This window comes from Tinamus guttatus, unplaced genomic scaffold, assembly GCF_059628265.1.
Source record: "Tinamus guttatus ecotype Peru unplaced genomic scaffold, ASM5962826v1 Tinamus_guttatus_pri_ptg000383l, whole genome shotgun sequence".
Lineage (NCBI taxonomy): Eukaryota > Metazoa > Chordata > Aves > Tinamiformes > Tinamidae > Tinamus > Tinamus guttatus.
Window position 1 is genome coordinate 1,954,219 of NW_028288917.1, and position 13,735 is coordinate 1,967,953.

General features: G+C 34.9%; 1 protein-coding gene across 1 annotated transcript in view; it reads right to left on the minus strand.

Moving 5' to 3' along the window:
- The window catches only part of SNTG2 (syntrophin gamma 2), a gene marked incomplete at its 5' end in the record, with an annotated part of 130,316 nt that overhangs the window by 59,233 nt on the left and 57,348 nt on the right, over window positions 1-13,735 (minus strand). Inside the window, one exon of the mRNA XM_088530604.1 lies at window positions 8,669-8,796. Within this exon, the coding sequence (XP_088386730.1) occupies window positions 8,669-8,796 (128 nt within the window). The remainder of the gene's footprint in view (window positions 1-8,668; window positions 8,797-13,735) is intronic.

Here is a 13,735-nt window from a genome sequence, read left to right on the forward strand (position 1 = left end):
CTAGTCCCACTTCTTGGCTAATATGTTTATATTACAAATCTACTTCCCATAAGAGGATCAAAACTGGACACAGTATTCTAAACGCGTGCATTTGAGAGTGTCCTCACAAATACAGAGAAGAATAATCCCTTTCTTTATTCTGCACACCATTTTATTAGCAATGCAGCTAATAGTCTTCAGCACTGAAAGTGCTTACAGCTGACCCATATTCAATGTGCTGTCCATTAGGATACCCAAGACCTTCTACAGAGCTGTTCCCTAGCCAGTATAGTTGCATGGTCTTATTCTGACCAGGTGCAGGACTTTGCATTTGTCTTTGCTAAACTTCAGGAGAGTCCTGTTGTCTCATTCTTTACCTTTTTGAGGTCCCTCTTGATGGCAATTTAACCTTCAAGAACGTCTATTGCTCCTCTTAATTTGATGCCATCAATGGACTCGATAGGGTGTACTCTTTCCAACTAAGCAGATTAACAATGAAGATATTATACATTACTGGACTCCCTACATACACCTGAGGAATAATGCTTGTAAAGAGTCACCAGATAAACTCAGCACCATCAGCCACTGTCCTCTGAGCTGAACAGTCTAGCCAGAATTTCATCCAACATGTAGTCCACTCATCTAGTCCATTCTCCCCAATTTGGCTACAATACTCCACAGGAGACTGCATAAAGTCTTGAAAAGGTCAAGGTAAGTGACATCCACTGCTCTCCCTTTATCTATAGAGAAATGTAAATGCAATCTACATTGCATCATATGAAGCAACATGGGTGGAGAGGTGTAGTCTTGTCCCCCTAGAGTGTCTGTGAAAAACCTGCCAATCTCCTGTTCATCCTCTGTGGTGCTATGCAGCAGCTCATCTCCTTCAACTCCTCTCCAACTGATAGCTCAACCACTCCTCCACTGACTCTATTCCTGGTCTCCAAGGAATACTCTCCTGCAGCCTGTGACAAGGATGGCTGCCTATTTCCTCAGGAACTCTGTCTGGTCCAAGGCCTCCAATGTGCCACAGATGGCCACATGGCCCGGTGTGGGGGACAGGCATTTGCAGTGCACCACCATCCCCACCACCACTTTACTGAATTTAGCAGGAAGCTGGTTTTGCCAGAAAGTAGTCCCCTTTGAAGCAAGTGATTGAAACAGAAAAAGAACAAGCAAAGTTTATGGATGCCAGTCAGTTAGTCTGTGCTGGTCAGATAGTGGTTTTGCTCTCAAAATACTTATGATTATTTTTTGACTTTAATTACGGTATTATCCCTCTGCAAATCACATAATATTTTGTTCCAATAGCCCCTTTTGTCTGAAAAGTATAATATATATATGGCAAAACTTAAAAACAAATATTTAAATTAAAAAGCAAAGCTAAATAATAAACTATTAAATACTGATTTTTTTTTCTTTTCATGTGAAGTAATCAATAAATAATGCAAGAACAAAGACAGCATTGAAATTCAGGAGAAAATAAAACCTGGAGGCTTAAGTCCTATGCCTTTCTTCATTTCTTCAAAGCATTGGGGAGATAGGAGAACACCAGAATTCCTTTTAGCTGAGTTTTCTATTTTATACTGAAAAACAGTTTTGTGTGATCTCAAGATGTTATGTAGTCATGTCCATTGAAAGATACAGCTAGAGGAAATCCCCATCTCTTCTGCTTTTCCCCTTACTGTACTGATTATTGCAAATAGAACCAGGAATGAATGAATTACAGTTCTTAAAGCCTGGTGATATCCGACAGCAATGAATACTGACTGAAACTTACAACATGTACACAACTATACAGAAGGTAAACATGCTTCCAAGCTTTCTGAAACTCTTTAAATGCCCCTGCATCCAAAAAAAATGAAAAGCCCTCACCCCTAAAAAAATCATTTATTAATCATGTATCATCATTTCAAATACATATAGGATGACACTATCAAGAATTTTACAAAACTATTTTAGGTAACTACCTCATGAAAGCTCATGAAAATCATCTCTAAATCCAGTAAAGGTCAAAGTCCTTCCAAATATAGAAGGCTCTGCTTCAATAGATGCATCAATTTTATGGCATTTTTCCTACTTTGATATGACTGGAAGTATTCTTCATCACAAAGCAGTAATCGCTGAATGTATCATGTATAAAAAGCCTTACTGAAGAATGTATCATTTAAACTCCTAGGCTGAGAAAATTGAAGGCCTTTTTTTTTTATTTTGAAAGCCTGGATCTGCATGATTTCTCCAATGCAGCTTGTTCAAAGGCAGCACCATCATGGCTGTGAAGTGACAACCATCTGGAGCCAGAAATCATTCTCCAACACTTAATGTATCTTCTTTCTTCTTCATGTGTGGCAGATGGATAGCAAACATTATTTGTTAGGTATGTCTTTCACATGTTAAGTGTAAGAGATTGATTTTGCTGATATGTCACTTCTATAGCAAAAAGTACAAACACTACAGATGCAGAAAGAATTCTGATGAAAATAGTCTCCTTTTAGTATTTCATATTATATTGTTAGTTTCTACAGCTTTCTCTTACTCTACAAGTATGTAGCAGGATGATTACTGAATCTGACCATACTATCTTTAACTGGATATTGTGTGAAGGTATAAGAACTTTAGAATGTTTGCTTTCCCTAAACTTCAGGCATTTGGACCACATTACCCTATATATCTTTGGTATTATTTTCAGCCTTTTACCTGTAACTTTTTGGTTGTCTCCTATAAGCATAACCACGCAGGAGCACATGACACTGTTTTCTATACTTTGTCTATTTATATCTCATTTTCATGGTGAAATGATAGATGAATATGCATCCTAGTCTGTTTTGGGGTTTGTAATTGCATTAATTTGGTTTAATCTAGTAATACTCTTTTAGTGAGAATGACAGTCAGAGTACTACATAGGCATTGACAGACTTAAACTTGCTTTCAGACTTTGATGGTTCTTAGCAATTAATAACAACTAATACTAATAAAATGGGCCCTGTGAGTTTTGCCACGTGGAAAATTAGCTATTAGAGAGGTGTTAAGCAAAAAGACCTTTATAAGAGAAAATGCCTTCTTAGTGCCAGCTGAAGTGGGAAAAGCTAAATTCCTACTTTTTTAGAAGCTAAGGATTTCAGCAAAAGATTTTTTAAGATTTTCAGTATCTGCGGCACATGAAATAGTCCATCCTTTAAATTTATCTCAAAGTTACATAGTATTTCCCTTATAAAAGTCTGGATGCTTGTTTGATAGCAGCTGCTTTATCTATAGAAATTTATTAATATGTTGTTATAGACAGACACAGTTGACCAGCTTTATATCTTCCCAGGTGCTAACTCAGTCTTCTTCCTTCCTTGTATATATTTGATGACTGGCTTCATATTTTCTTTAGGTTTTTTTATAGCATTTTCTAGTGGCTTATCTACATTACTGCATGGCTTTCTTGCTAGAATTTCTATTTAGGCTGAAGTTTTATGGATTATGGGTGGATATGAACTTGAATTCCCAAGAAAGAACTCTCCAGATAATTTTCTCTTTGAAGTTTAAGAAATGGGGGGCTTTAGTACTGTGGATTCTGTATAGTCTCATATTTTCAAATAATGATCAAGTTGCTAATACAGTTGGGTTATTAGCAGAAACTATGGAAATGAAAATATATATCAAGGTATTAAGTATAAATCTAGAGTGCATTTCATGTTTGTTTTAGCTAAAGATTTTAATTCCCACTTTGCTTCTTGGAGTAGCAGAATAAGATAACTGAAATAACAAAGAAATTATATTTCTACATAAATTTTCTTAACTTAACGGTAGAAGCAACTCTCAGGTGTATCCCATCACACTTGTAATAATATATGCAGAAAAATAATGTGAAAATTTTAAATAATAAGCTGCCCTACTTCGTTTCATGTAGGAAGGCTGCTTGTATCTTAATGATGCCTTTACAGATGACTTGACAGGTCTATAGCTTCAATCTCATATATAATGTATAGGTGTCTCTAGTTATTTCCTGACACAAAAGATGGCTAATAAAATGAACATTCAGACAATAATTATTGGACTGCTTTGGCATTGTAACGCTCGTTCAGATTCAGACCCAGCTTCCTCTCCGGCCTTGTAAGCCTTTTGGCAAGAAGACTGTCCATAGTCCATGACAACTTAATTGTATTAATTAATATCATGAATATGGAGAATAATAGGCACATTTTTAAAATTGTATGCAAAGGATTACTTCTTAGAGATTTTCAGCTCTCAACAGGATTTAAATATATAATTTATATGATATATCAAATTCAGACATGTTTGTTAAGAAACATAGATGTTCATCTGTATGACTTACACTTAACAATGTGGTAGATTTCTTTGGAGTATTGAAACCTTTCAGGAGGAAGAACAATGTAGCTTTCTGTTATATTTTTACTATTATTAAAATTAATAATAACAATAAACTAACATAGTGCTAAGAAGATATTTTTCACAACATACCTCTCAAAAGTCATTTATTGAACAAATAGGTATTTTGAAAAAACAAAAGCAATAAAGCTCAGTAATGAACACCATGACTACTCACATCAACAGAGTCAGCTCACCTGATACCAAAGTTTGTGGAAAGCAAACATGTCTGCCAGTGAAACCCAAGGCTATCCAGAGGCATTTACTGGCAACGTCTTGGGGCAGAGACTTGCTGAAATAACCTCAGTGGGTTAGAATTTAGCATGTTGTCAGCAAGGAGAAGAGAAGGCAAAAAAAACCTCACTATCTCCAGAAAGAAAAGAAAAGGTAATAATTCTTTGATCTCATTGGTAATATTAATACGAACAATGCTCTGACAGTACTAGTCTGTTAGTCTGTTTATCTTTTGCGGGTATCTTTTGCCTTTTCTACTGCTTGCTAACATTATTCCACACTGTGATACATGATCCTGTCTTCTAAGGGATGTTACTTGTAACCTTTGGGGATAAGGAGAAGTGTCTAAATCCTGAATTCTGAAAAGAATGAGGATAAACATTTTTGCTTGTGGCAAACTTAATTGCAGCACAGATTTTAAAGCTACAATTCAGCTAAACACTGCAGGGTGAAGGTTCAAAAAATGAGCCAGCTCATGCTGCTGAACAAGTTAAAGGAATGTATATGAGCTGTAAAGAGCATGTGAATACACTGATCTATACTGTGAAGAAGCAGCAATTTCTTTAATTTTCAGGTCACAGATTTTTTTGTAACACTTTTAGCCTGTAAATATCTGGCTCTGTGCTAGACTCTCTCCGGTAAGAGTCCCCGTCCCTCTTGTACTGGGGAGCCCAGAACTGGACACAGTACCCCAGTTGTGATCTTACCAGGGCTGAACAGAGGGGGAGGATCACCTCCCTTCACCTGCTGGCAACACTTCAAAGAAATCTACCACATTGTGAATTGTAAGTCATACAGATGAACCTTGTCATCAGTGAGTTTGATTTGAGTAATTCTATGTTCTGCATCAACAGCAGTCAAATTTGTCCTTAAGGCACTCTAGTATCTACATCTATCCAAATCAATACTTTCTTTTTCATTATGAATTCCACTCATCTTTTCTTTTTACTAGATGTTACTGTCTGTCATGGTTTCCTGCCTGACTGCTCCCTTCTCTTGAGCTGGATTCCAGTTTGGCTGTGTACTTTTCATTTACTTACTTCGTTCAATTGCTAGTCTTTCTTTATCTCAAAATGGTTTGTTTCATTTCTTACTCTCCTATTTATTTACCTAATTAAAGTATTTTATTAAACCACTGAAGTATTAAAATGGGAAACAGATGACTTAAGAAAGTCATTATCTCTCTTAAAAACACAGATAATCTCTCTTAAAAACACAGTGAACCAATTATATATATTCAAACAAACAAACAAACAAAACAAAACAAACACAATATACTGCAATAATTACAATGACCAGAATATCCAGAAAAAGAAAATAACACCAAAACCTAATTAAGCTGTTTTTATAACTGGGATCACAGTTAAATGGAGTCACAGCTGCTGTGCCTATGTCTACTCATTTCTTGAAATAATTTCCATCAGCTTCCAAATGAATATTTTTCTTTTTTCTGTCTCTAAACCCACAATGTTTCAGAGGTTATAGATCTACAATGTTCAATTCTTAAAGCTCTGGACAATACAGCAAATAAAGGTCATTATATAGTACTGTCAGTATCTGTTATAAAGACTAAAAATATATACATTATTATTATATGCACACTTTTTGTAAATAAGGTTTTAGACATTCTCTAAGAAAACTGAAAGGCTATTTTCTGCCCCTTTTATATAACTACAAACTTATGAACTTGTGAATCATTCTTCTTTGAGTCTAAAGAAGGAAAAACAATCCTTCCCATTCTCTCTGGTGTCTATTAATACCTATGGTGATTACAAAATGTAATATATATGAAAAAAAAAAAAAGTGCTCCTTGGCACTAAGTCAAAAAACTTAAGACTTCACAAGAAAAATTAAATAAAAACGCAAGTGAAATGAAAAGCCAATTTTAGTCCTTATAGTGAATAAAAGAATAAAAGTCTAACAGCTACAGATTTTCCTGGCCATCTGATGACACAAGAAGTAGAAGTATGTGTTTTCTTGCCAAAGTTACTAGAAGGCTCAGATGAAGTACCAAGCTATTTAGTTTAACCATAAAGGAAATGATATAACCTACCTTGATTAGATTATACTTGATCTAACAGTACACTAAAGCCATTCTACAGTCTAACAGACAATTCTAGCTTACAAAATGATTCTAACCCAATACATTCACATGCTCAATACTTTTCTAAAGCAAAGGCAACAAAAAGATGGCCCTTCAGTAACATATCATACTCTGTTTGACATTGTGATAGGCAATCTCTTTTCTGTTCATAAGATTGTCTAAAGTCAGAGATTATTTACAACACTAGAAAAAGAAAGCTGAAAAATATGATAGACAAGAAAAGATAAGTGAAGGAGATCATCCAACGTGGCTGACAACAGCTTCCCATATCAGAACAGCAAGAATAGTCGAGCTTAAAGATACTATACCTACACCATATAAAACTAGGTATTAAAATAAACCACAGAAATTAAGCAACTGATTTTAATAACAAAAGAATGCTGTGGCTATCTGCACTGAAGAAAGCAGTGTGTGTTTCATGGATGGGTGTCTAGACAGTATGATAATCATACAGATTTAGTGTGCAGGATGTAAGAGCAGTCTGGTATCCCTCATACAGAATACAATGCTGGTAAGAACACGGGAAGGGCCTCATCAGCAATTGCTCTCAAAGTGTTGTTCCTTTAAGGCTCCTGTGCATATTCCTCCAGGACTGCCAAAACTAAAAAGCAGTAGGCTGCATATCATTGAAACTGAAATATCATGTGATAATTATTGGATCTGTGGAATGATTCCAATGTCCTGTAGTCACAGAAAAGAAAGCAGAAGAATAGTAGTGGTGAAACGCATATATTGGAGCCACATGTATCACAAAAGCCTGTATCTACCAAAGGCCAAGGCTGAAAGTGCTAGGTTTCTCATTCCTTACACAAAAATAAATAAATTTTTTAAAAAAAAACTTATAACAAAAGGTGTTTTATTTCAAGGCAATCTGAAAACACAAACATTGCTAGAATCCATTCAAATTGTTCCAGTTAATGCACAGACTGCACAGAACAGGACCAAAACTGCTTCTAACTAGCAAGTTGATAAATGTTTAAACATTTTAACAACTTCTCACTTATCTTTTAAGTGCAATAGCATTGATCATTAAGAGTTGATGCTTAAGTATGCATGCAGAGACCTATTAACTTAACCCATAGGAGAACATAAAAATCTCGTTGAGATACACTTATTTTGGAATGGATGGAGACCTTTTACAGATTTTGAAGAGTGACTCCATAAATTTGCCAGCTGATGGAAGGAAAAACAAAGTGGTGGAGAAAGTAATGACTTAGTAAAGAACTGAAATATCACAAAAACTGGGGAAAAAATATTTTTTTTCTGAACAGATTATTATTATGTGATCTGTGATGCTTTAATGCAAAGTCTGGGAGAAGAGCTGTCACCTGCTTCAGGTGACAGTATATACTTTTACACATCTTTTAGTTAGTCCAGAAAATTCATCTCTTCTACCCTATTCCACAGCTGCTTTATAAACTATTGCTTATGTCTCAGAGATGCAAAAAGATTCTATCATCAAAAATACAACTTTCTGTAACCTATACTCTAAAACTCTATTATAGTCAATATGAGTTTCTATATGACAATGGCATATAACACAGTCACAAGAATTGTGCAGTATCTCATTATTTCTTTTAAAAATGGTGTTAAGTGACCATATCAGAACTTGGGAATATGGAATATGGGAATATTATATTATAGAGATATGGGGTGAAATGTAATACTTTACAAATTAATTCAAGTAAAGCCAAGCTTAACTTCTGAACTATCTGCTGATAGTAATTAAACTCCCAAGAGAAAATGGATTATGGAAACATATTTTATGGAGCTATGTTTACCACACTTTTTTACTTTGTCGTTGGTATTCATCAAACATGACATTAACCTTAGCAGAGGATGACCAGCATATATACATGTTTTTACAATAAGAACTCGAGACTTTCATAACACAAAAAATTCTTGTATAGCCAACACTCCACAGCAAAATATTAGGGCAAGCTAGCTAACCCAGTTCCTCCCTTTTAGATTACAAACCTTAATTTATCCGTTCCGGTTTTGTACCTCGAGATTCGAGCCATTGATAGAGGAACTGATAGGGCGTCTAGCCAGCGCTTCTCATATTTTGGTTCATTAGCTATGGGTGAAGAAGGTGATGATGGAGCCTGTACAAAATAAATGAGAATTAGTAAGCACAGTCTACTAGACAATATAGTGCATAAAGCATGAATATGCATTTCTGATGGTGATTGTCTTGGTAGGGAATAATATAAAGCAACAGGATTATGCAGGAAACTCGGGATCTAGTAGAAAAAAAATAAAAGGCTCTGTATAAGAAATGAACACTGGTCATCTTGATACTATGCTTCTGATGTAATTTCAGTACTCCAGAAATTTTAATTTCTGTATATATATACGTAAAGACTATAGTAGTCATGCAGAATATTGATTTCTTATTCACCCACTGTGATTTTTATCCATAGCTTTATTTAATAACAGATTGAAAATTCTGAGTTTCATGTTATCAATAACTACATATGTTATTGATATACTGACTGATAAATTAAAAATATACATATCTTTGAAGTTTTCTCAAAAATATTTATTCTAGTAAAGCTTGCTGGCATTACTTAAGCAGTAGAAGATGTCAAAATCTCCGAAGAGTGAAAATAAACACTTGTATGACCTACTAAGTCCGTGCAACGAGAACAAATAAAAGAAAATAATATTAAATTAAATGTGTGTAAATGCCATTGCAAACTAAGTTAAGGGAATAAGACTGGACATACTGTTATTGATAAAAGGTTCTAGCCAAACCTAAAGTAGAGATTACATAAAGATCAGCTTCCTAATATATATATTGCCTCCTGTGTATCACGGCTAATTGTTTAATTAGTTCCTGAAGGCACCACAGAAGGAAACATGAACAGTATTATTTAGATTGTCACAGAACTAGTAGCATTTATATATATACATTCAGTGGTATGTGTGTAGTTCATTATTTATGATATAATGTCCAGAGGTTTGTGAAAACGGAGTTTTACTCCAGTAGGAGTTCAGATGGAACAGTACAGCGGAAGTACATATGCCCAAATATAGAAAGAAATGATGGCTACTGGTTTTGATTGCGATTGAGTTGAAAATCATGTTTACAGGCAGAAATCAATTCAATTAGGAACAGCTGAGTAACTACTGTAATTCAGCTGGAATTCATTGTTCAGAGTACCACTCAGGATGTATGATTATGTACTGCAAAATGATTATTATATGGCAACAAAAGTACACCTAGGAGCTTCTTATAGAGCTCACAAAAATGATAACTCAAAAAGGTTTCATTGGTACTCTTATCTCACTATCATGACACTTCAGCACTGCACTCTTTTTATAAAGATAGCAATATTATAGAGAAGCAGCTGAAAAAGATTCACAGACATAGCTATTAAGGCCAAGACTAGGCATCTGAGTTTTCTATCTGTTATCACAAGCTGTTGAGAGAATTTTCTAGCACAAGATGTAGTTGAAAAGTTGTCTTTTTTTTTTAAGTACCAAATATGTACTGACTAGTACTTACAAAAGCAGAAACACTACACAATGAGGTAACCTCAGCTCTGTTAAACCCCAGTATTCAAAAACCATGAAAATTAATCAAAATAAAAAACTCTGAGATTTGTATTATTTCTAGTTCTCTTTTTGCTCATAAGGTTTTAGGGTTAACATTTTTTTTGAAAGTTCTTACAGTCAGCATGGGCTGATCTTTCTATTTATTTATTTAAATAAGCCAGAATCATTTCCTGTTCTAAAAGGACCACTGAAATTTAGTGGCAGAAGAATGCCTTCTAGTAAATAAAAATCTGTAACGAAATCACCAGAATTGGTAATACTAAAATATTATCTCTTATGAATCAAACTGTTTGGGGAAAATAATTTCATTTAGAGTATTTGCAAGGTCCCCAGGAAAATCCAGCTTTCATCTGACATATCTTCTAGCGTTGTTCTAGTGTTGTTGAAGAATCTTTAATAAAAAACTTCATAGACAATTCTATTCCATACAATTAGCCTCAGAAGGCTAAGGTGCCTCCAGAGCTTCATATAAATTTTATAAGATCATAGTGAAGAATCTGTTACATATTTCTGAATTCTGCACAAATGATTTTGTGACATAATTTCATGCACTGTGAAGCTGAAAATTATCAACAAAATCTAAAGTGCCTTTCTAGAAACTGAAAAGTCTAAGAATAAAGCTGAAGGTAGTTTATTGCAGTCAAACATAAACGCTTGAAAACAATCAATACAGTTTATATCCAGTAATCAGAAAGTAAAGAAGAGCCACAATTTTTGAAGTATCCTCATCTATTTTTCCTATCCTCTCCAGTCTCTAGATATGGATCAGATCTAGATAATCTGAACATAATAGCCTGGCAAGACAAATACAGAAGAATAATTAGCTAAAATATAACAAAATATAGTAAAGAAAATATAACAATTTGGAGCAATGTTCCTCACTGTTTAGGGGCATTATCAGAGCGCCCCAAGACAACTTATGCATATCAATGAATGAACTGGATAAGGTGGTGAACATTGGACTGATCAAGTTTACTAAGTACACCAAGCAAAGAAGAGCAATAAAAATAAGATCAAAATGAAAACAGCCGCAGAAGAATCTTCTGATATTAAGTATTTCTCCAGAAATACAGAGAAAGTGATTAGGAAACAGTTGTTCACTTTTAATACAAGGTGTATAGAATATAGCATAGTAATAAAACTAGATATTTCTTCTGTTCCTGTTTCACAGCATGTGTTGAGGACAAATTCCAGCGTGCTGAGCAGGCTGCCCTTCAAGCCTGCTGTCTACTGAACAGCTGCTGCTCATGATGCAACTCTCCACATCACCCCTCCAAAACACTAAAAAATTTGGCTGTTTAGGGATCACTTCTGCAATCACATCTTTTATCTTATGGTCCATTTCATACCTTTGCCTTTCTGCTGAGACCTCCAACAATGTTGCCAATTAGCGCCAATTTGCTTGTAACACCTGTCCATTAGGAAATGGACTGAGCACAAAAATCTCATTTTTGACAGAACACTGAACAAGAATCAGTTTGTAATGACACATAATCACTACCCACCTGAGACAGCTGTGAACTGTTGACCTGGAGGAGGGAACGATTCTGTATCCCATTAGCAATCACTGACCTATGAAGGACAATTTATACGAGAGCTTTGTTTTTTTAAAAAAGCATATTCTATAGCAACTCATTATGGGTCAACCAGAAAGTCTTTCCATAAGCAGAATAAAGCATTCTCTGTTAAGTGGGAGATCTAATTAAATATGTCTCTATAATCAAGCTTCTACTATTAGAACACAGGAAGGTAGAAAACTCTACCCTTTTCCTCCTGCTACAATAAATTGCCCAGAACTTTGGCAATTGGTTATTTTATCTTGCTAAAAAAAAGAAAAAAAAAAAAAAAAAAAAAAAAGACACCCTACCACTGATTCTGAATCTCAACAAGGAAAATATTGTATCATTGGAGGAAAGTATTTCTGAATTTTCCTTAGTAATTTAATTTGGTATTTCTCTTATGGCTGCTCCTTGACAGCAGCCACAGTGATTTTCTAGGCTGATACAGCTCTTTCTTTAAACATGGGCTTCAGACAGGTTGAAGCTCAGTTAAGGCAGCTTGGAAGGCAAAAAAATACTCAGGGTCATTCTACTCAGTGTGCTTCAGCTTGCACTTTAAAATACTTTTTACTCCATACTGCAAATATACTATGGCTTGCAGGAAGGGAGTCTTGCAAAACCTTCATAGTGGGTGAAGATGAAGGAACATACCTGCAATATCTATTGCAAACATTGTTATAGCGCAAAGAAGGCAAGGAAAAAGAGGCAACAAAAATTGGTAGGGGGTATTCTTAAAAGACTAAACTGATTGGCATCAAGTATTTGTTCCCTTTAAAGAGGCTATCTTTTTTTTCTACCGTGATGCCTTGCTCTAGTCTCACTAGCTTTGAGAAAGAAAAAAAAAAAAGAAAAAAAAAAAAAGGGGGGGGTCAGAAGCCGTCTTTTTACCAATATCTGAGCTTTCTATGGTCTCTTGCAGTGTAGAACAGTAGAGGTGATGGAAAAAGTCAAGGATTTGAGATTTTCTCATTCCAAGCAGTGCAGTCTTGCTCTTTGTAGCAATTTTTAATTGAAAAAAAACCACCTCACCTTCACTTTCTGGAATGCTTTTATTTCCAAAGCTTCCTGATAACTGAATGCCCATCAATGTCCTGTTTTGATAAACTGGTAAACTGGAGATATCTCAAGGTATTTCTGCTGCTGTTGCAAAATGCTATTGGAAGAATGTGGTCAAGAAATAGCTAAGAAGACGCGATTCTTTTTAGGAGTACTCTGCCTTCTTTGTCACTTCTCAACCCGGTAATGTGTTTGCTGGAACTGCTCTGTTCCTCCTACCAGTGATGTGTCCCCACTGGGAATGGAGAAAGGCATGAACAGATGCCCCTGCATGTGCTTTGTGGATATATCTGGCATTTACTACTCAGTAAATATTTGAATGGAATCCAGACCAAAACATTAGTAAAAAAAAACAATATTCGAAGATAAAATTACAGGTTTAAACATTAGTAAGTTGGGTTTAAAAGATTATCATGTGCAAAAGTTTATCATTATAACATAACTAGTTATTAATGTAACCAGAGCAAATGATTTCACAAAAGGCTTATTTGTGTTCTGTAAGATTTTTGTCTTTTATCAAAACCCCTCATTTTTTGCAATTATTTGCTAACTTGCGTGTTTCCAGGTTTCAAAAGTCTGGTAAGATATTCACTCACAACAGCTTTCGAGAACACCTGGATCAAATACGTATGCACCACTAACTTCTTATATTGAAACTTTACGTTCAATGAAGTTATTGTTTTGGCTAAGATAGAAAGGTAAAACTAGCTAAAAGGAAATGAATAAGTGGGGTACTCATAGGAGAAAACTACAGACCTTTTTTCTGTGAGTTTTCTTGTCTTCTGTAAGATCTTTATAAATAATTTATAATGCAACTTTTTGTTGTTGTTTTAGATAATTTATCATTCAAAGTACATTATTAAACTGT